Source organism: Pangasianodon hypophthalmus, chromosome 12 (assembly GCF_027358585.1).
Source record: "Pangasianodon hypophthalmus isolate fPanHyp1 chromosome 12, fPanHyp1.pri, whole genome shotgun sequence".
Lineage (NCBI taxonomy): Eukaryota > Metazoa > Chordata > Actinopteri > Siluriformes > Pangasiidae > Pangasianodon > Pangasianodon hypophthalmus.
The window spans coordinates 15,912,163-15,937,173 of record NC_069721.1 but is presented as its reverse complement, the minus strand read 5'-3'; the positions used below and the strand labels follow the sequence as shown (position 1 = coordinate 15,937,173).

Genomic DNA, 25,011 nt, shown 5'->3' with positions numbered 1-25,011 from the left:
TTAAGGTTCACCTGGCCTATGAGCAGACGATAAAATCTGACCCAGTGCATGAGGTCTACTATATGTTCTTCGGATTTTATGCGGTACATCTGTTCCTGCAATACGCAAAGTTCAGTTTATGGAACAGCTATTAATCAAGTGTACTCAATTTCTGTTTCAACTTGTAACTGGCCCTCACTTTTCTTAATTAAATTACTGCCTGAAAGGAAGATCAGAAAGCTCAGCCATCATGATTTTATTGTCTGGATATAGTAAATTTACCCTGTGGAATTGAGCAAAGGCAAATAGCTAATAGTTAATTAGGAACAAGGTAATACATTTTATTCCTGGTCACACACTCAGAGAGCAGTGCTTATGTCATATCTGCTTCTCCAGGCAATTATATGGTTTAAAATTCGCTGCTGGTTGAAATGCCAAGCCGTGGAAGACTAATTTATATGTTAGTTAAAATGTAGAGAGCTAACTCACATCCTACAGATTTAAACAATATAAAGGACATTGAAGCCACTCTAGTCAGGTCATATAATGCTTTAGCTATAGGCAGTTTGATGCAAATAAGCTCTAAACATTTTGAGATGTGTATGATAAATGAGTATTGTGGAAGATTCACTGTCTCTCCAAGACTGTAAATGCAGATAAAGGCCAACCTTAGTAGACAAAGAACTGAGAATAAAAATATAGAACTTATTAAAGGCTTGGTTTTATAGTATGCACATTATGAGATATAAGACAGTTGACAACATCATTGCTACTTGAAAAAGTATGAATATCTAAATCTAAGGTTGCAATAGTGACAACACATAAAAAAAGTTTTCTGGTGTAAAAGATGTCTTAGGATCTCAAATCGAGAGCAGTCAATGTATGCATCTTGATTGCTGTTTTAGAGACTGTATGTAAAACAATTTATTAATCAGGTGTGTGTGTGTATGTGTGTGTGTGTGGAATGAGTATTGTGGAAGGCTGTGTTCACTATCTCTCCAAGGCTGTGCAGTCATATCAACGAAAAGTAAAGAAAGACCGACCTTAGAAGACAACAAACATGAGAATAAAAAAATCCAGAACATATTAGATGCTTGTTTTTAGGGTATAGTATAAGAGATAATTCTCATAACATTAAAAAAACATATTGTATTTCCAAATATTGTGATGCTGTGACAACACAAAAGAATAGTTTGCTGATATTTATTGGACACCTTGTACCCAATATTTCAGAATTTTAACACAATGCACAAATGAGACATCTAACATTGAGCTCTATTCTTTCCAGGAGTAATCAGAACAGCATTGCCTGACATGGATCGAGAAGCAAGAGAGCACTATACAGTGGTCATCCAGGCCAAAGACATGGCAGGACAGGTGGGAGGACTCTCAGGCTCCACCACAGTTAACATCACACTTACTGATGTCAATGATAACCCTCCCAAATTTCCCCCAGGTGAGTAATACAGCACAGACCATTTTTTTTGTCATGTACACCTCAATTTATAAGGCTGCTGGCCCCATTTTATATTGCTTCTAATAACAGTGCGGTTACATATAAACTATAAATACAGCTATATCATAATGACTGTGGTTACAGAGAGATTACTGCAATACATCTTATGTATATACACAGGTAACTTCAGTATTAGCTCTTGTAAAAGCATGCAATACGTAAATTTAAGGAAACCATTAGCTTGGTCATTTTTGAGTATAAGCTAGAGATCTTAGTGGTATAGTGATAACTATACCAAAATATGTTTGCCTTGTAATCAGGAGATGATGTTTCAGATCTTTTGTATTCCTTTAGTCTTGGCTATCAAGTTGTTCCTAAATCCTAAATCAGGTTAGTATATAATCTATGTAAATTGTTACCTTATTTTTAAGAGGAACCAATTTTTTTTTTTTTTTTTTTGAATGTACAAATTTAATTACCCCATACCTTGTTACATAAGTACCTGAGAGGAAATGAATATCCTGGTATAGCTGTGAATATACACCACTTACACAAGCCAAAACCGAAGGTGATACCTACTGTATGTGTATTTATATTGTTTTAAATAGTTATTGTTTGTTGCATAGTTACACGCAGCTATTGGAGGCACAAGATAATTTGGGACCAGTCATACTAAAAGTGATTACTGAGCACAAAAAAAGAGGTTGACTGTCACTCAAGTCCCATCAGCCACACAGACTACAAACCACATCACATGCTCTAGTTCGCCTAACTCCTGATTACACACACCTGAACTCAATTACCTAAACCCTTAAATAACCCAGACACACAGACACACACACAGTCTCTCTCTCTCTCTCTCTCTCTCTCTCTCTCCCCCCCCCCCCTCCCTCCCTCCCTCCCTCCCCCCCCTCTCTCTCTCTCTCTCTCTCTCTCTCTGTGTGAAGTCTCACTCCTAGCACACAACTTTGTTCTCTGCATTGTTTCACAGTTCTCAGCTTGTACGCTTGTATGCTGACTCCTGCTCTTCCCTAGATTTGCCTGTCTATAGACCGCCTGACCTGCGCCTGTTTTTCAATCTTGTTTTTGGATTTTGTGATTTGGACTGAACGTTGAATAAAGATACACCTGCATTTGCATCCATCTCTGCCACCTTCCTGACATTAACATGTATGATGATTGTTGTCATGATTTTTTTTCTCCCCAGCATTCTTGTTTTAGAGAAATAAATCAATCAACAAATCAATCAATCAATCAGCAAACCAATCAGTCAATCAATCTACCAATCAATCACCATATCCAACATGACTTAATACTAATTCAGAGATTAATACCCCTACTATCACCCATCTGTTTATTCAATAATTAATTATTACTTTTGTTTTGACCCTGTTGTTCAAAAACCTGCACCTTTTTCCTTTAGAACAAGTTATGCATGTACTCCTCTCATGTATGGATCCACTCTTATTACAGCATGGCACATTATTTCATTGGCACTCTGAAATACTATTTCTAATCATTATGTATTAGAGACCAGATGTCTCAGCAGCATTCATGAAGCTACAATAAAACCGTTATGAGCTATGAATAATGCAAAAATATTATATGAATTTATTCACAGTTACTGTACACTAAAACAGGAATCCATCATCCCACCTCTAAAACAACACAGTCAGTGTGTTTGAAATTCTGAAGCACATCTATATAAAAGGATTTTGACCATTTTATATATTGTTTACTTGACTATGCTCTTCAGTGCTATTGATGTTTAAAGAACCATGCTGTAGTATGAGAGCTTATGTGTTCATTAAACCTTTTCTTGTGTGTCTGCAGAAAGCTTCCAGGTGTTTGTGCCTGAGTCTGCCCAGGTGGGGAAACCGGTGGGAAAGATCAAAGCAGAAGATGAAGACGTGGGTGTCAATGCTGAAATCAAATACAGTATTATTAACCAGGAAGGAGCCAACATGTTCTCAATAGCTACAGACAAAGACACAAGAGAGGGCATCATTAGTCTGAAAAAGGTACTGAGCCATCTTCTAACATTTGTTTCTTTTCTATATTTTACAATGTGGCAGAAAATTCAGATGCCATTTAAAAACCACAACAATAAGATTGTAGTGTTTATTGAATGGCTGTGTCTTCGACTGTTCACATTGCATTGTCAGGTAATTTTATGTAATATCAATACATTTTGCAGAGAAAAAAGATGTTTCTTCTTACACTCTAGTTGTAAAGTTAATTCTGTTAGTCTCTTGGGTAAAGCTGGGAATAAAGCCTAATATTATAGCTCCACTGATGCCTCATGCAATACCAAGAATCACTCACAGGTCAGGGTTCCTGCCTAAGTTCAGAGAATGTGGAGCTCATCCAAGAAGCAATCTCAGGCTCTTGGTCCAATCAGACTAGATGTCATGTTGACAAGGCCTAGATTGTCATGTTGACAAGGCCTCATTCAAAGGACACTTTAACCTCAAGAAGAGAAAGAATCTCAACACATCTGATAATTTGCAGCAGCTCTGCTTTTATGCAATGCAACTGTGTAGCTGACCAGAGGATAAGATCAGGCTCTTCATTTAAAGAACTTATTTTTGCAAAATGTTTCAGGCAAATCACATAGCGGGCCTATTTATCAAGTTAGATATGAACAAATTCATTTGTAAATCATTCATGGTAGCATATATACAAGAATGCAGTATTAATGAAAATCCAATTTTCATTAATCATATCCTATGTCATATCCTGTGAGAGCTCCTGAGTTTGTGTAAATTTACATTTAAGGAGACACTAATGTAGCTCATAATTGGTATTAGTTACTACATATTTACATACAGACTATGTTGTCAGGTTTAAATTACACACAGATTTTGTGAAATTTTTGTGAAACTCACAACATTTCATATTAATGACATATTAAAGAAAGCAATCCAAATAAGAAAAGTCATTCGATTAGGACACAGGTAACGGCACCCTATGAAAAGAGAAAAAGTTAGTGCGTGACACACAGCTGAAGTGCGGCAATGGCTGAGCTGCATTACAAAAGCACATGAAAATGAGCTGTGAAGGTACTTGGTAATTTACAGGTGATTGGCATTTATCAATATAAGCACTAGTATGAAGAAAATTAGCATTACTGAAACTGGCAGGAATTTTTTTGTTAGGTTTGAACCATGAAAACATTTGCACACAACTTTACAGTGAGGACTATAGCCTCTAGTCAAGTATTTATGCCACTACCACTATTAAACTTTGTGAAAATGTATTCTGAACTTTTATTTGTGACTAAGCAGATAGCACTGAAGAGTCAAGTAATAAATGTAATATACATGTAATTTATCTGATTGACAGACACTGATGTTTCTGATTAGAAAAGCAATGAACCAACTTTCCATTGTTTTCTTTTCAGCCACTTAACTATGAAAAGAAGAGACAGTACACTCTGCATATCGCAGCAGAGAACACACACCTTGACCCTCGCTTCTCTCATCTGGGATCATTTAAGGATAATGCCACTTTCAAGATAACAGTTGGGGATGTGGATGAACCACCTGTTTTCTCAATGGATTACTATATTATGGATGTCTATGAGAATGCAAAAATTGGCACAGAAGTTGGATCAGTTGCAGCACAGGATCCAGACAGCAGGAACAGTCCAATCAGGTAAGAGGGTAAAATGGTTCATATACGGCATGAGCATATGTCCAATTTATTAAAGTTGATATTGCAAGTGTTAATTCTTACCATCACCCTGCTGCCACCTACCCATTCTGACTAATCTTCTGTTTTCCCACCTCCATCCCATCTCCTGGCTCTTTCCAAAGAAATTTACTTTTCTCTCTGTGATAGGGTGGTGAAGTAGTGAGGTTTTTTGGTTGGTGCAGTAAGGTGGCTGGTCTCCAGATTTAGACCATTATCTCTAGACTTCAGATCAAAAATAATGGATGCACCTCCCCACATGCTATGCATAAGTAATCATAAGATTATGCAAGCTTTAAAACCATAATATATTCATGGCAATGTGCTGGCGTAGATGCATCACTCTGCCTTTATTTAACCTCTATCACCTCATCTGTCTTATATTGTCTCTCTTTAATTTGACAAGGCTAAATGTAATGAGAAGTTGGTGAGTTGCCATGAATGCCTTTACTATGCACTACTTTGATGGAAATAAGTGCAATCAGAGTTCTCAAACTCAGTGGACCACCAAAGTTACATGCTATGAAAAATCTTTCAATCTTTTAATATGGAATCTGGACAACATGCCTCTAGTACAGCCATTCAAAATTACCCTTATTCACTTATGGTATCTCCTACCCAGTGAGCTGCAAAAATATACAGTGCCCTATTGCAGAATCCAGTTATATACTGTACGTGAGCAATTGTACTGAGTATATAATACCACAATGAGTATGGGCCATTTGGCAAATTGTCTGGCATACATGCTCCTCCTTTAGGTGCATCACCAAAGCCATTATCGGCAGACCTTACTGAGCTTAGGTTGCAAGCTATGGCTGTCAGCCATTGTGGCATAATCCTCTGTGCCACTCTGGTCCCACTAATCTGCAAGGCCCTGGTTTTACACACTGTTGTGACTAGTGACGGTTACATACTGATCCCTGCCAAGTAGATTAGATCCTCTGACTAATGGTATGCAGAGTTTGGCACCCTCATACAGGTTGCTAGAAACTATGAGTGTGGCATCTCAGACATCTAGGCAATAGCTGAGTAGTTCACAGAGGGCCAGTAATCACCTTTTGCATAGTCAAGTGCCTACCAGATTTAGGCATACTGCATCATCATGCATACTGACCAGTTGTATGCACAAATATCTTATGATATTTGGGAAATTTGTGTATGTTGCAGCCATAACAGCCTTAAAATGAGCCAAATTGGCTATACCATCCAAGAGTTGTGTTGACCAGCATGGGACCTGACTGTACTGTTTGAATCAGTCTGGCCCCTTTTAAACCTCTTTCTATTTGCAATAACTGTGCATGGTATGTGGGTGAACTACAATATCAAAGACTTTTGCCAGTTTGCACTTCATTTAGTTATGTTTTATTGTGGCCCAATCCATCAGTCCAGCCTCAAGCATTTACTTCTAACTTCATGAATAATCTCATGACTGTTCTTAAAGGACAGCAGGACAGCACCTGCCTGGGCGAGTGCCATGAGGTTTGCTTAGATGTTATGCTGAGAGCAGAGCAGCTTAGTGCAAGGCAGGCCAGCTGTTTGTTTTGATGGTATATGCTAAGGAACTCTTCTCTCTACGCATCTTTGGATGGTTCAGGTTATTTCACATGCTTATGAGTCTACAAGACATACACTCTTTTAATCATTGCATTGTTCTGCTCATGTTCTGGGAACATCTTTGGCAGCATTTGGAGCCTCATACTCATACTTTTTATTTTCATATTCCATCTGTGTGTGATCCCTGACTTTAAGGAGTCCTCCTTGGGGATTCCTCATGACACTTTGTTTAGTTCTACAGTATTTTCCTCCTCCTATAAAAAACTGTTTGTAAATGAAAATGTGGTGATACTGAGCACATCAAATTCTAGTGCTAGCTATGTTCTTGAAAAAAAAACAATGTTACACAAATTTGTGAGAATGTATACATTATTGTCTATTAAATTAATTACAGCTGAAATTATGTCAACCAATAACCTCTCACTTAGGAATCTTAAATTATGAGCACTTCAAAGATGATGAAGTGATTCAGATCTTCAGCCAGGCCCAGAAGCCTATCTTACCTATTCCTGAATGCTCAATAAGGATAATGCTGAACACCATGTGCCAGATTCAACTAGAAGGACTTTAATGCTATCCCTCAGTGGATCAGTTTTACCTCCCTGACAGTGATTTTCTCTGGACAGACACATACTCAGTGGCAATGTCACTGGAAGACAAGCTGAAAGCCATGCTATGCTTGCCTGCCTCAAAGGGGACCCTAAACATTCACATTGCATTGAATTTTCTAACTGAAACACAGTTTGTCAGTTTTGGCTGAGCTTTGCAGTGACAGACTCTCATTTTTGGTTCACATTTTTATTGTCACTATGCCTTTTGGTATACAACACTTTTTATACAAAAATTAGTAACAGCTTGGCCACTCTGTTGACAGGTTACCATCATGTAAGATCATGTTAATAAAAGCTTATGACTTAATAGTTTAGTAGGTTTATACCACATCCAAAAACCCAGAAATCAATCAATCAATCAGAAAAACTGAACAATGGTTACCAGTGTAAGTGTACTTCTGTGGACTAAAAGACCACCAGAGTCCATGGTCTCTTGGAATGTACGAAAATAACCTAAAGACATGACAGATGTGATATGTTCAATGGTTTTTATACTATAAAAAGCATTCCATATGTCACACATGGACAACTCTTCTACACAGCTCTTTGCCAAGCACAAGAACACTTGAAGATCCGTTCGCAGTTTGCGTGAGCACAAAATTATATTTATCAGTTCCATGTTTGTTAGTTACTCTATTAAACAATGAAGTTATTTACAAACTCCATCCAATCAGTTAATGCAGTAACTACTATCTATCTTTCTAACTAACTATCTGTCTTTCTGTCTGATTCAGTTCTCTCTCTCTCACAAAAAAAAATAGTCTCAGGATTTACAAATTGGCCATATGTTTTGTGGTCACTTTGGTTGCATATGTAGTTTGGGGAAAAGTGCCAGGCACAAAATATTGGAAGAAGATAACAAAATGCTGATCAGAGGTAATGGTAATGATATATCACATCTCACAAATCTGTTAGACTATCCTACATGTTGCTAAGCAATACTGCCAGCATTGCTAAATGTTACACAAAACCAATAACAAGTAGTGCAGTGTGTTTTACTGTCTATTGCATCCCATTGAAGTATCATTTGTAGGGTTTGTAATTCAGCAGAGATAATAGACCAATGAGATCTATTAAATTCTCCGTTTAATAATCACATATCCTGATAGGAGAAAGCCATTTTGATGAAGACCAGCAAACAGATTTTTGCTGGATTAGGTTGTGAAACCTCCACCGCTTGCTTTCAATGGCAATTCGGCAGGCATTCAATCATTAGGCCTTTAAACAAGTCTGTGTACTGCTATGTTCATGGATTACAAGAAAAACTCTGCTTTACAGATGATGGCGTGTACTACAATGGAGGCACTCATGAAATATTCATTTCCTTTCTCTCTTAAACCTCTTTCTCTCTTGACTCTATATGTAGGTATTCCATAGAGCAAAGAGAAGGAAGTGAGGGATATTTTGATATCGAACCTATCAGCGGAATCATTAGAACCACTCACCTCCTGGACAGAGAGGACATAGCCTGGCACAACATCACTGTCATGGCAAAAGAGGAGGGTGGGTATTACATTTGATTCTGATTGGACAGTTTGCTGACAGGATGGAATATTAGGTATACAAAAGATTAGTGAAAATACTCGAAGTACTACATTCTCTGTATTTATGCTCTAACCACCTCTAAGCGGCCCACTATATTGCTGTATTCGACTGAAGCTCATAACTCAGAATTTCTGACTTCTGACTAGGAAAAACCAAAGAAGACTGCCACTCAAATTGGAATTCAACTCTGAAAGGTCTTCTCAACCTTCTCAAGGTCTTCTGAGTTGAGAGCATATGACATCATGTCAGTATGGCCACTCACACCATCACTACTTCACTACTTTCAGTGAGTTACAGTAGTATTTTCTTTAGAACAATCAACATAGACACATTAGTTTGCTAAATCTACTGTATAATTTTAACCATGCAGTTCGCTGAAAAAATAAATACATCATCACCTCATGATCACTAATATTAGCTTACTAGCTTATTGCTTACAAACACATGGAGGCATTCACCCCCGCCACCCCCCCACCCCCCCGCCACCCCCCCAACTTTGTAGCTTGAACACACTAAGAGTTCAGACTTTCCAACTGAATGCAGTCGAATGCAGCATGTTTCCCTCTCCCACTGGGCTAGTTCTAGGGATTGGTTGTTAATTTAAGCCTTTTTTTTCATTATGACATGTAGAATTGGGATTTCAATGAAACCCCAATTAATATAATATCAAATGTTTGTGACAGCTCAGGCTTATTGGAAATTACACTGAATATGAAATTCTGATCTTAATCTGGTGTTATAATGTCAAGTGGTCCATTTGGTGGGTGTGTGTTTAAATATGTGTGCATGTGTACATTTGTGTGTGTGTATCTGCGCGTGTGTGTGTGCAGACATATCTGTATTTGCATTACATGAGGTACCACCACAAAATCAACATCATTCTCAGGTCAATTCCCAAACAGACGATACAAATCACTGGCTGCTCTCACGGCTAATATGAGTCGATCTGCGCTGCTCTTCGGCTGTAGATCTAATCTAAGCAATTACCTTTTCCCCAAGCCTTCACCCAGTATTAATGATTCACTAATAGCAAAGTGTAATCGCTGGTAATGATATTCTACTGCTGTCAGGCATTGAAAAAGCACTGGTGCAAAATTGCTGTGGCTAGAATGGGAAATTTGAGGTGAACATTTTCATTATGTCTGCAGGCAGACACTGTCCACACTGGTTGGGTGATAAAGTGACCAACCAAAACCCTGTTTGTTTCTTCAATTGGCACAGTGTCATTAGTGGCTAAGGGAATCTTCAACCACCCACATGCATAAATCTTGGTTAAAGACATGGTCAAGTAGTGTAAACTAAATTTCATTGGAGACTGTTTGTGTCCTTGAGCTAGATTTTTCTCCATCTCTATGGATTTTAATTCTAATTATAATTAGAATCGCTGCCATCAAAAGACTCATACTATAGACAAACAAATGTTAAACAAACAAACATACTACAGATAAACAAAAGTTTTGGCCTTCAATAAATCTTCACATTTGCATAGATTATGTACATGGACTATGAATCTTAAATAGTCAACTTAAATTAGCATCTAGTCTCATATTTTTGTGTAGCATATTGAAGCCCAATTATATGTTTTACTTTTTTTTTTTCTGATGAAAAAATATGAGATGAATAACAGTAGGGGAATTATATTTGAGGAACTGTTTACACCACTTATTAGTAGCAGTGGATCAGGTATCCCCTAGTAATTCAGTAAATCACTCAACATATGGCAGTGTTACTTAATGATTGTTATAACATTATGCCTGAGAGAACAGCATGTTGCCATACATACAACACAAATGTTTAATATCATCTTCAATTACAACAGACTCCATGTTGTAAGGTAATGTGTCTTCTCATAGAATTGCTCAGACATTTTGGATACCTCTTTGTCAGGTTCTGTAAGGTCAGTGCAAATATGTTTGAGTCACCAGTCTATATGGCAACCTTTTTTTTTTTTAATAACAACTCATGCTTTGTTTATCCATAGACTTTATATAGATATAATGTCAAGTAGGAACATGCACCATATGAAAATATTCAGTGTCAGTTTTGATCTGTGTAAGTTTTGCTCAAATAAAAGGGGAGAGGTTCATAAAAACATCCACAAAATGCAAAATAGGCTCTGTGAGACTGAAGCAAAGGGGAAGCCCAGGGAGATTTTCCATAGATTTATGTCTTACAATAGGGTACTCTTTTATCAAATAGCTCATGTGCCCTTCTTCATGAATTATATAAAATTGTATCAATCTCACCTTTAAATAAAGCAAGTGGTCTTGCTCTCCAGTTTGGAATAACACATTACAGTAGAGAGCTGCTGTATGATCCCAGATGAATAATTCACTTCATCCAATAACACACCACTTATCACTGAGGTTCCAGACTGCCTGCTTCTTCACAGTTTCATAGATAGTGTTCTCTATCAGTATGTTTTAAGGTAAAAGGCACATTTGTATTCTAAAAACTATATAGTAAAATCAGTATGTACACATAAACAGGTATTTTTGTCCAGTATTTGGATTAAGTGCAACTGAAAGATTGGAAAAGTCAACTTCGACACCAAGAGCACCACCACTGCCATTACTAATATATTTATTAAAACCCTTTTTTACCAAGCAGAAGAACAGAAAAAGGAAAAATAACATTTAGGTATCTTGTTCATTCCTTTGCCTTTAGTAACCATTTACAAGTCAGGGTTGTGGCCGATCCATAGCCTATCCCAGGAACACTGGGTGTCATTAGGGAATACATCCTTGATGAGACTCCTCTCTATTGCAGGGCACCATGCACACACACATTCACACATTCTTTCACTCCTAGAAGCAATTTTAGCATAGCCAATCCATCTACCAGCATGCTTTTGGGAAGTGGGAAGGAATGGAGGATCAGACAGGGTAGCAGGGAGCTGTAAGGATGGAATGCTTCCCACTGTGCCACTGTTTCACCCACATTTACTTACTATTGGTACAAAATACAGAACGTCAATTCATAACAGTCTTTCTTTTCATCATGATCTTATTATCTTTCCCAGCTACTGTATCCTACATACAGTGGCAGTGTTCAAACATGCAGTGGTAGTAATATGTACATTGATGGCTTTAGTCACGGGGTGTGTGTGTGTGTGTGTGTGTGTTTTGCACTTTGTTCCAGTAAAGCAGATTTGCGTAATACCTCGCAGAATATTTAGTAGGCTAACATATTATTCATTCCTTAGAACTGCTTTCTGCCTGAAAAATAAAAAGGCATGATGTTATTGCAGACTTTTTTCCACAGTCATACATTTACCATTCGGAAAACAGTTCAATGTGCAGAGCTGTATATATTCTCTTTGACAAGTCTAACTTGTGTTACCACTTTTATTTAGTTTGTCTGTTCATTAATTAATGTATTTACCCATTTACAGATAACCCAAGTCTTCTGAGTCATGTCCCCGTCACGATTCAGGTACTAGATGTAAACGACAACCCGCCAGAAATCAACACAGAGGACGAAATCCTCATTTGTGAAAGCATAAGTGCAGGACAGGTAAGTCTCAAAAAGGCTTTCTCTATATTTCTTGTATACACCACAAAAGGTTTGATACAGAGTTTATATGCTAACATAAAGCACAGAGAGAAGATAGCAATGGAGAAGAAGGGAAAGAAAGGGGCAGAGAAAGATTGAAGACACACTAATATTCGTTCATTCAGAGTGAGGAGCTGTGCAGCCAAGCATGACTGCCTCTGCTCCATGCACATGGCTGTTTTTTTCTCTTTGCATAAAACTCTCTTTAAGAGCACTGCAGATATACAAGAACAGCTGATAGTGCAAAGACAGAGAGAACGAACAAAGTGAAGAAGTAAAGGAGAGTGATTTAGTGAGAGAAGCAAGCTTGAAAAAGTAAAAAGAATAATGAATAGGAGAAAATGGAAGAATCAGACAGGGAGAGATGGAGATGGAGTATATGGGATGAAGAATGAAAGGGAAAAGGTATGGTTGGAAAAAAGGATGGGCTGAAATGCATCTTTAATATTCATAATTGCAACAATACATTAAAGTCTAGTCAACCCTGCACATAATTCTAACAAGCCAATAATGTATGCTGTGTCTGCTTTCCTTATCTACATATAATGGATTAAAGTTGACTTCATCCATGGGTGGCATGTTCACTTGTTTCTCTCCATTAGACAAATGAAGCTGAGTGGTTTTACATAAATAATTAACTCCTGGTACATGGTACAATGTTCGACATATATCACTGACCAGCAGCACAAGATACAATGTAGTATGGTCTGGTATTACAAGAATATATTACAAACTACATCTACTATGCAGTGAATATAAACAGCACAGTTTTGCAATTGAAAAGCTTCTAGTAGAGTTAGTGGCAAAAAACATTATTTGCATATGGGCATGTTGGTCACCTACACACACTGTATGAAGCATGGGAAGGCAGTCAGAACATGAAAGCATGGTTCCATAGCAAATGTTTTAATAGTAATAATAATTAGAGCACAGGGGTGCAGTGGGAAGCATTGCTGCCTCACAGCTCTAGGGTCCCAGGTTCGAGCCTAAGCTCAGGTTACTGTCTGTGCAGAGTTTAGCATGTTGCTCTCATGTTCACAAGGATTTCCACTGGGTTCTTTGTTTAACTCCTACTACTCAAAAACATGCATGTAGGCAGATTGGCTAAGCTAAATTGCCCCTAGTTGTGAGTGTGTTAGATTGACGTCCCAGTCGGATGAAATCTCCTGCGTCACACCAAAGGCTCCTGATTCAATGCAACCCTGGATAAAGGGAGTGCTGAAGATGAATGAACTATAAGAAAGTTATGCATCTTTTGTCAGTCAATTATATAAAGTGATTTTAATGTTTCTGCTTATAAGACTTGTATGAATATCTATCGAATTGCCACACTTTAAAAATAGAGTCATGTATATTTTCTCTGGCTCTTAAGTAATGCATTTAAACTATATCTAATATTTGTATGAACACCTATGACTTGTCATGACACCATAATGACATGAACCATACTGTAGCTCTATAAACACTCTGTAAAGTCTTACAGTTTGTTTTGGGTGGCTGTATCTGTAGTTTCCTATTGAAATATTATTTTTTTACTTATAATTGTGTTACACTAGTATATGGTTCTGGAACTTGTGTAGCACCAAACAAACCATGTTTGGAACACATGTATTGTAACTATATATTACAATTATTGTCACTAACAAAAACAGAACTGCCATTAATACTACACAATGGTAAAACGGCTGAATCTGATCATTCTTGATGTCCTTTGGCATTGTTTATTGAAAATGCTGCTCTTATTCAAGGCTGTGAAAGCTTAAAGTATTGCTAATATCACTGTAGAGTCACTGCAATCTCTGTCTGATGAAAACAAGAAATGAAGTGGAAGAAGATTGATTACCTCATGAGCCAGATGTCCTGAAACAACTGTTGGTACTGATAAACATGGCCTAATTAGTATGTTCCAGTTAAAGACACTTTTTAAGACAAGAATTATTTAGGCCAAACGTGAACTGAATTGATTGTGTGATGGATTTCAGGCTGACTTTTGGTTAATGAGTCTAATTGACATTATCCTTTTTTCCCTTTTCAAATCTTTAGAGCTTACATGTGTCTGATTATCAGATTGAGATATGTGATGAATAATGGAGACTCAGCAGGATTTTTTTTTTTTTTACAATTCTGCTTAATGATAGATCATCCAGACGATCAGTGCTGTGGATAAGGATGACTTTGCAAATGGACCAAGATTTTATTTCTCTTTCCCTGGAGGAATTCCGATTAATCCCAACTTTACCTTAAAGGACAATGAAGGTATGCAATTGAATACATTTGTGTGTGTGTGTGTGTGTGTGTGTGTTTGCGTGTGCGCGTGTGTGTGTTTGTGGGTGTGTGTGACAGAGAGAAATACGGGAAATTTTATTTTTATTATTATTATTATTATTATTATTATTATTATTATTATTATAAGTGCATATATCTTAAGATTTATATATAAGTGCATATAAGATTTATATATAAGTGCATATATCTTAAGATTTTAAATGAAGAAAATGCAGGTGCAATGCAAAAAATTGCGCAGTGCAGTCAGTGCAATATTCATTTAAAATTAAAGTATTCATTGGCATGTGATGGTTGTTTATTAGTTATAAACATGTTATTGAAACATCTATCACTGCAATTATTCAAAGTATTCAGAGCCATTATCAGACCAGAAAGGAAAAGTTTAAGCTACACTTAATCTGGCATGTGGAAAATCAAGACTTTTGATAAAATCTAGAAGTTTTTTTTTTTTCATAGGATTAATAGGCTGATATTTAAGCAATATCGAACGAGCAAGAGTGTGGTTATACCGAATATTAGTATGCTGTGATTTAGAGGTAAGACCAAGCCCACAGGGCAAATGTTGTAGGTAATCATGATTAGGTCAAGAAAGTGAAATTTTGGACACAATATAGCCAAATGTTCTGTTTATTTTTGTTCCGCTGGTGGAAATAGATACTGAAGCTACACTCACTTTATAGCCTATCAGCTAGATGGCTAGCTAGTTCACATTGATTTGTACATTCCCATTAAAGGTGCTTCCAGTAAAATTAACTTCCCTTCTTCCTTTTCATCTTCACTAGCTTTCACTTGACTAGCTTTCATATTTTAAGTCAAAAATTATATTCCTGAAAATTATTGTTTGCCATGTCCGCTGACGATGTCCCAGTGCGGTTATAGGAAATATAAGGACTCTTGTAACACTGCTCGACCAATCAAATTAGTGGACCAGAAACAACTGTTGTATAAAACTATATTTAATAAAGCATTTGAGTAAAACAAACCTAAATCCAAAGTGTTGTAACAATCTTGGCAGTACTCTGCTCAGAGAATGCAGCATGTGCAGGGTAAGAGCACACATGAACTTTTTCATTTGTTCTCCTGACCTTGGCATGGTAGTCAGACAGTAATGTTAAATGTGTTGTAAAACAAGTAAGGTGGCAGCTTTCCAGCTCATTTGCCGCTTTCTGCTCAGCTTTAGTTTTGCCCTGCTCATGTCCACAGACACACAAACACACAGGTGTGCTCAGATTGAGAGAGAAAGACAGATATATGTATACACACACATTGCTCATGAACACCATTTTAGTCATTATATCTCTAGCTCATCTACAAACACCTCCCTTAAAGTAGACCCATGCTAAACTACACATCCACCTACTACAAATGAAAATGTTATTTTAACATTGTAACTGTCATTTCCATTTTCTGGCAGAATATATTTCATTATTATTCATCATGATAGCATGACAACGCCACAGACTTTAATCATAAAAACTACAAGATGACAAATTTCCCTGTCATTCTCATTATCTTGGATGACTAAGCTGGGTGGCTGAGACTGAGAGATAATCTGAGTGTGAAACAGATTATCTGCTTCATCCATTCCTGAACCACCTGCGTTACGCTAACAAACTCCTGCCAAAGGAGACCAAAGACCACACTCGGCCAAGGTGTAATGTGCTGGGCTCCAGCTCTCTACTCAGTTTTCAGTGATGTATTTGTACTGGGGTAGAGGGATGGAGAGCGAGACAAAGCAAGACATTTGGATGCCCATAAGTATATCAGGCAAGGATGGGAAGAGCAGAAGTTTGAGAGTTTGGGATTCATGAGAAGTGTCAGCAAGGATGAAACACACAGAGACATGCACAGAATCAATTTGATAATGGAAGGGAGTATAGTTGGAGTGCTGAGAGTCTTATAAGTTGGACTTTTATTTCTACTGAGCTCTCTCTCTCCTCTTTTGGGATGTTGGGTGTTTACCAGTCTAAGCAGAGAGCTTATCAGTTCTTACTGTTGGTGGTCCATTTCATGGTGTGCTAGAGCTCAAACAGAACAGTGTGTGATTGTGAGAGAAGTCTTTTCACTTGACTATAAAGAACTGGAGTGGTGTAAATACACCCAGTGTGTCATCTTCTCTTTTAAAGGAGCCTATGGAAAACATTCCATCCTTACTTGCAGACATTCTTAGCCAGGGTTATTATATCCCTGTAATTTTAATGTCCCTGTTTTACTCCTGCATGACTTTATATTCATTTTTTTCCTTGTTACTGACATGAAGCCAACATGCTCTCACACTTGGAAATTCATAACAATTTAGTATGAAAAGTTATATATAGATTAGGGTTTGTGTATCTGTACATTTAGTTCACTTCACCTAGAGCCTGTACCTGGGTTAATACTTTGTGTGTTATATGCCTTTATGAACACTGGAGTCGAGTACAAAATAAGAAAGGCTTGTTAAGAAAGCACTGACATTGACCACAGTACTTGTGAGAGAACTCTTGATTCTGATTGACACAGACATAGAAACATGGTTGCATCCATTCTACTTTCATTCATTCTGGAGCACCAAGGCAATTTCCTTTGGAACTAACGGAGGCCATGTATCAAAGTCATCCTATTCAGGATGAAAATCACTCAAGCACTGATGCTGTACATTTTTAAGGATAAAAATCACCCAACATTCTAATACTGCTCTATACTGAGGGTGAGAATTATTCAAGGTCCACAAGATCCACTAATACAGTCCACAAGTTTTTATAGAAGAACTTAGTAAGGCTGACTGGACTGAGGTGTTGCAGTGAGATGATGTGGATATGGCCTGGGATAGGTTTAAGATTAATTTTTTAGAAGTTTTGAGTAAGGTTGCACCTTATAAAGAAATAAGAATTAAGCAAAGGACTGAACCTTGGAAGAAGGATAGTATTTTAAAGGTAATTAAGGAGCGTAATGATAGTTTTAAGGTTTTTAAAAGGGATAGAAATAATTATAATTTTGAGATATTTAAACGTAAAAGGAATGAGGTAAGAGATATGGTAAAAGAGGCTAAAAAAACTTTTTTAAAAGGTAAGATTAGTGAAATGAAGCAGGATTCTCAAAAATTATGGAGAGTATTAAATGACTTAGGATATCAGGAAAAGACTAAGATAAAATGTTCTAAAATTAGCCTTAATGTAGATGGAAGATATGGTCAGATAAAGGTAGCAAATAAAGGTCAGATAAAGGTAGCAAATCATTTTAATAGATTTTTTACTACGGTTGCAGAAAAATTGGTAAATGAGCTTCCAGCACAAATTGGTATATTTAATGATAAATTAGTGAAGGAGTATTATGCTAAATGCGGTATTATGCCGGGAGGTTTTTTTGTTTACTAAAGTAAAGGAGAGTAACGTTTTTAAGAAATTATTAAATCTTAAAAGTAGTCAAGCAACAGGGTTAGATAATATTCCAGTGAAGTTTCTTAAAGATTCAGCCAACTTTATTACTCCAATGGTTACCCATATTATAAATTTTTCAATTTGTCTAGGTAAGATTCCTGATGAGTTAAAACAAGCAAGAGTTATTCTCCTTTTTAAGAAAGGTGGTAGGTTTGAGTGTAATAATTATAGGCCAGTGTCAATTCTGAGTGCATTATCAAAAGTGATGGAAAAGATTATTTTTGAGCAGATTGAAGACTACACTATATTACCAAAAGTATTCGGTCACCTGCCTTGATTCACATATGAACTTAAGTGCCATCCCATTCCTAACCCACAGAGTTCAATATGATGTCGGTCCACCTTTTGCAGCTATTACAGCTTCAACTCTTCTGGGAAGGCTGTCCACAAGGTTGAGGAGTGTGTTTATAGGAATTTTTGACCATTCTTCCAAAAGCGCATTGGTGAGGTCACACACTGATGTTGGTCGAGAAGGCCTGGCTCTCAGTCTCCGCTCTAATTCATCCCAAAGGTGTTCTATCGGGTTCAGGTCAGGACTCTGTGCAGGTCAGTCAGGTTCATCCACACCAGACTCTGTCATCCATGTCTTTATGGACCTTGCTTTGTGCACTGGTGCACAGTCATGTTGGAAGAGGAAGGGGCCTGCTCCAAACTGTTCCCACAAGGTTGGGAGCATGGAATTGTCCAAAATGTTTTGGTATCCTGAAGCATTCAAAGTTCCTTTCACTGGAACTAAGGGGCCAAGCCCAACTCCTGAAAAACAACCCCACACCATAATTCCTCCTCCACCAAATTTCACACTCGGCACAATGCAGTCCGAAATGTACCGTTCTCCTGGCAACCTCCAAACCCAGACTCGTCCATCAGATTGCCAGATGGAAAAGCGTGATTCATCACTCCAGAGAACGCGTCTCCACTGCTCTAGAGTCCAGTGGCGGCGTGCTTTACACCACTACATCCGACGCTTTGCATTGCACTTGGTGATGTGTGGCTTGGATGCAGCTGCTCGGCCATGGAAACACATTCCATGAACCTCTCTGCGTACTGTACTTGGGCTAATCTGAAGGTCACATGAAGTTTGGAGCTCTGTAGCAATTGACTGTGAAGAAAGTCGACGACCTCTTTGCACTATGCGCTTCAGCATCCGCTGACCCCTCTCCGTCAGTTTACGTGGCCTACCACTTCGTGGCTGAGTTGCTGTTGTTCCCAAACTCTTCCATTTTGTTATGATAAAGCTGACAGTTGACTGTGGAATATTTAGGAGCGAGGAAATTTCACGACTGGATTTGTTGCACAGGTGGCATCCTATGACAGTTCCACGCTGGAATTCACTGAGCTCCTGAGAGTGGCCCATTCTTTCACAAATGTTTGTAAAAACAGTCTGCATGCCTAAGTGCTTGATTTTATACACCTGTGGCCAGGCCAAGTGATTAGGACACCTGATTCTGATCATTTGGATGGGTGACCGAATACTTTTGGTAATATAGTGTATCTTCTTAAACATAATATATTGTATGAGTTTCAATCTGGTTTTAGGAGGAAACACTCCACTGAGACAACAATATTATATTTAACGGATTATATAAGGAAAGAAATGGATAAAGGGAAGTTAAGTGGGATGGTACTGTTAGATTTGCAAAAAGCTTTTGATACAGTCGATCACAGTATTCTGCTTTTAAAAGTTAAAGCAATGGGTTTTATTAATATGGCCTGTAAATGGATTAAGTCTTACCTTGAAAATAGGGGTCAAATAGTAGATTTAAATGGGGTGTTTTCGTATTGTTTGACTATTTCATGTGGGGTTCCGCGAGGGACTGTATTAGATCCTTTACTTTTTTTATTATATATTAATGATTTAAAAATGGCCTGTTCAAATAAGCTTTTATTATATGCAGATGATGCAGCAATAATTGTGTCTCATGAGAGGAAGGAAAATATTGAAAATGAATTAAGTAGAGAGATTGAAGGGGTCTCTAAATGGTTTTGCCATAATAAACTGTCTTTACGTTTGGGGAAAACTGAAGTTATATTATTCAGCTCGGCTGCTAAATTGAAAAAATGCTTTAGATTAGAGACACCTAAACGAGAAGTAAAATATTTGGGTTGTGTTTTGGACAGTAATTTGACAGGAGAAAAGATGGCTGCTTTAGCTCATTCAAAAATTTGTAATCGAATAAAATTTTTAGCAAGACAGGCGGCTTTCTTAGATACTCAAACTTGAAAAATGTTGGCTGGTGCATTAGTGCAGTCACACTTTGATTACGCTGCAGCTTTTTGGTATAGCGGTATTTCAAAGAAATTAAAAAATAAATTGCAGACGGCTCAAAATAAGTTGTGTAGGGTTATTTTGAAAGTAAATCCATTGATGCATTTGCGAGATGAACTTTATAGGAAAATTAGTTTTTTAAAAGTCGAAAAAAGGGTAATTTTTGTAAAACTGGTGATGGTGTTTAAGATATTAAAGAAAATGGTTCCAGAGTATCTGTTAGATTATTATGTATTTGTAAGAGAGGTTCACTGTCATTCTACAAGGGCAAGTAGTAATGATATATATCCTTGTAGGTTTAAGAGTGAAATGGGAAAAAATCTTTTTTATATACTAGCTCTGTTGCTTGGAATAAATTACCTGGGTGTATTCAAGAGATACATTCAAGTTGATAGTATTTTTAGAAGGGAAGTGAAAAAATGGTTGTTTTATCATTGATGTTTTGAAGTTTGGGTGAGTTTCTGAACTTGATATTGATTGCACTCCATTTATGATTTGTTCGTCCATTTTTTAAAATACAGAGGACCACAATGGAAATAAGCCGATGGCTTTTTTGTGTATTTTATCCTCGACAGTTTTGAAATGAGTATGAATTAGTCTTTTTGGACTTTTTGTATTATGTTTTAAATTTTGTCAAATAAAACAAACAAATAAACAAAAGGTCCTGATATTGTACTATACAGAGGATAAGAATTGCTCAGATGTTTAATACTGTATTGTACTGAGGGTGAGAATCACTTGAACTCACCACAGAGCACTTGAGCTGTGATGCAGTAAGATCCAGTGTGTAAAATCTGGAAGGAAGATGATGAACTCAATGTCATTGCTTCACAAATAGCAATGGTGAAACTGTAAATGATACCCTGTGGATAGTGTGTTCAGTAACCACTGGTCTGTTATCAAGCTCCACTGCTCCAGTTGTACAACCATGCCACCAATGGCCATGTGATTTCAGAACACTGGGATGAATGGCAATTTTAGTTAATCACGCTTTTTTCAGTTAATCATGCTTTGTTCTGGCACAAAACCACAAAGCATCCCACATAGCTCCATCCATCCACTATTGCAGTCTTTGAAATCCAACTCTGTGGGAATAATGTGCTGGCACAGCCAAGCCTTTAAAGGTCTGTTGCATGATGTGTTTTGTTACTGTCTCAGAGAGAAAAAGGTGATCATTTTATTCCCCTTATGCCTATGCGCCAAAGTCTTGTCCAGGTGTCAGTCACAGCTGGCGTAGCATGTTTATACCATGCTCTGACAATAGCATTTGAGCCAACCAAACTTTTTTAAAAATATTTGAATTATATTGATACTAATAAAAATGCTAAGTTTAGGCAAATGAAGAGAAGTCAGTGAATTCATCAGTGATTATTTTGCCACTGACATAAGAGTGGACAGGGATCAGATGCATAATGACCAGCTCCTGTTGAAATGTAGTGTTATTTTTCAAAAAGTAGATTAGGCTACAAATGTAGAGGTAGGTGGACCTTCGTTTGCTATAGCTTTTCAGCTCAGGATAATATTAGAACTGGTTAAAGTAACGGAGAAGGTTGATGGTTGGCAGTTATAAATAATGTGATATAACAGGTTTTCATTGGTAATTTGAGCTTTTGATTGTTCAACTGGAGATATGTGTTTTTCATTTAAAAAACATTGATATGAATGTACATGATTGTCGTATGACTGTGAATTTTCAATACGGCTCCACCTTTAATTTGTTAAAATCCATATACACTCCACAGTGTCTGGAACTGCAAGTCATTGGCAGCAATTTTATTTAAGGTTTAATGGACAAAATTGTTCAAAGTACAAGAATGAATTTCTAATCACAATGCCTCTCAATGCATAATATTACAAGGTAAAGGGGCCTTGAGCGTAAACAGGAGCCCTTGCAGACACTCACTTTGATTATGTGAATCGCTCAATCTGGACTTGTAGTGGCATCAAGGATAATTAGCAAGGGAGCATGCTGGGAATGACACTAGCCCAAAGGCATCAATCATTGGTCAAGGAGACTCACTTCCCTGCTGCAGACCAGATGTGTAATCACAGAATTCTTTCTGTGCATGTGCCAGAATGATAAACAAATTCACACCCACACGCTTCTCCCCCTACACAAATACTTCCAGGGAATTGTTGCAAACTGAAGCACACAAGCTGAAATTATAAAGCAATTCATCTTTAATCCTTCCATCACTTCACAGCTCATTATTACTTTCTCTGGTCATTCACTTGTTATCTATTATTATTCACTTTCTCCCTTCCTTTCTTCCTCTCAAGAGAGCCACTTTCTGATGCTGTAATATATATGTGTTCTCTTTGCTAACGCAGTAGCTGTTTCACTTTAACCATGTTAACATGCACTTAGTGTCTGTGCCAGAGTTCATCTGGCTGCCTTGCTGTACGAGTATGAATACTCAGCATCCATACCCAGTGAACATGTATGATGTTAAAGAATCATTATTGCAGTTGTAAAATAATTCAATCACAGTGTTATATATAAGATAATGATGATAATGAAGTAAAGGATGGATAGAATAATCCTTAAACCTAATCATAATGTATTCATAATTATAATGTATTCATGAAGCATCATCCATATTGTTATAATTATTTAGGAATATTAATTACAATTTATAGCAATGTTTATATGCATTATGAATTAATTTAAAACAACACATTATAAGACTAATACCAAAGAAGTTCATTTTCAGCTTGAATAGACTGCTATTCATTGTTTTTGCTCTATGGCTTTAATAACAGCAGTAGAGTTAACTATCATTCAGTGTCTCTTACATATTTATAACTACATGTATATGTATTTATAACTGTATGGGCCTCAAACAGTTGTACATGTTGTAGGTTTAATAGTCATTTTTAGAAATGTCTCACTTTGCTTATAGCTCACATATACAACTTATAAATGATTATAAATATGGTATAATATATAGCAAATAATTTACACTCTTTAAGGACAAGTATATAAATTGTCTTGCATTCAGTTACTTGATGCCATGCTACAATAAATTTAAAAAGAGGCATGCTGAGGCATGTGAGAGGCATGTGAGTTCAAGAATTTACAAAATTTGAAGAAAAAAAAACATTGTTCTTTCTTTCTTTCTTGCTTGCTTGCTTTCTTTCTTGCTTTCTTTAATTGGTCACCAGCTACATTAGAATAACCATTGTGAATGCATAATTGACACTGCTATAACATGTAATGCATTTTTATAAATAATTATAACAATATGTATAATGCCTTATACATTTATTATGATTAAAGATATTGCCTTCATAGAATGCTGTAGTTACCAAAATCCTCTCTTCTTTTCTCTGTCACTCTGTCTCCCTCTCTCTTTCTTGACCTTTCTGTATCTCTCTTTTTTATCTCTCTGTTACACGCACACACTCAGTGAGGATGTGTTTGCTTTGCAGTGAGGCAAACAGCAGGATTCACTGAATGGGCTCCCTGTAGGATTACTGTAATTGATAGAGGTTGTGTTAGCTTTAAGGCTGAAGGTGGCACTCAGGAGGACAGTCTCTGCCTATGTGGTCAACCTAGACGAATTACTCTCTAGGCACAAAATTTGTGTGTGCCTGAGTAGGAAATTACTGTATTTATGGGTTTTATAAAGGCAATACCTTTTTGTTTTGTTTTTCTTTTTCTTTTATTTTCTTAATATTGCTCTTTTTTTTAGCACAGGGACACATGCTAGCAACTGCATTTTTTGGGACTCTGTTAAGGATGTTCTTTAACGTGCCATTAGAGTGCACATGCTGTTTAATGGACTCATTCTTCAGACTGTGGTTATTTTCTTAATACAGTTACTCATTTGGCCACTCACTTTGAGGCTTGGAAGCTATTACACAAATGTTAATGCTTTCCTGAGAGAAGATTACACTTTCAGCAGTTTGCAGTATTTGTAAAAGCTTCTGAGAGGAGAATTTATTACTTGCCCTTTCACTTTTCAGAATAATCAGAATAATTCTGGTGTTTTAATGGGAATTTAACTACATTAAGTATGGACTCTCATTCTAGTCTCTTAGTTATTTGACTATATCCAAAAAAATATGGCCAAAAGATTCATCTTCTAACCCCAAACTGCATGGCTACTTTCTTGACACATACATGACATACATTTTCTAGCAGTTTTTCTTCTTAGCTCTTGTTAACAAACTGCATTATCTAGTTATACTATCAGTACTATTTCTGTGCTTAAGTTTAAAATTTGTGATTGATTTTTACAGATGTTTTACATGTAGTGGAAATACATATATACTATATACTGTACAGCTAGCTCCAAATAAAGACTGGATGTCACTTAACATTGCAACATTGCACTTAACATGGCGTTCTCTATCATCTAATTCAGTTACATTTAAGACAAGATTCATACAATGTCTTAATTTGTGCAATACTTAAACATAAAGAATTTATGGTCTCTCTTTTTTTCTTTATTTATTTGGATTTTCAATTTTTTCTCTAATTTAGTCATGACCAATTCCCAATCCCCAAGTTAGATCTCCCCTGTCACACGACAGTTATGAACCATGGAGGGGGAAGACTATGATGTGCTTCCTTCAAGACACATGAAGGCAGCTGACCGCATCTTTTCGAACTCATTAATGTCAGCAGGCAGCGTAACACAC

The 25,011-nt window shown here is 37.0% G+C and overlaps 1 protein-coding gene across 1 annotated transcript in view; it reads left to right on the top strand.

Moving 5' to 3' along the window:
- Positions 1 to 25,011, top strand: part of LOC113527780 (cadherin-18) — an 89,788-nt gene that overhangs the window by 49,882 nt on the left and 14,895 nt on the right. Inside the window, exons 5-10 of the mRNA XM_026915916.3 lie at positions 1,268 to 1,435; positions 3,269 to 3,456; positions 4,839 to 5,092; positions 8,660 to 8,796; positions 12,233 to 12,354; positions 14,532 to 14,649. Coding sequence (XP_026771717.3) covers positions 1,268 to 1,435; positions 3,269 to 3,456; positions 4,839 to 5,092; positions 8,660 to 8,796; positions 12,233 to 12,354; positions 14,532 to 14,649 — 987 coding nt within the window. The remainder of the gene's footprint in view (positions 1 to 1,267; positions 1,436 to 3,268; positions 3,457 to 4,838; positions 5,093 to 8,659; positions 8,797 to 12,232; positions 12,355 to 14,531; positions 14,650 to 25,011) is intronic.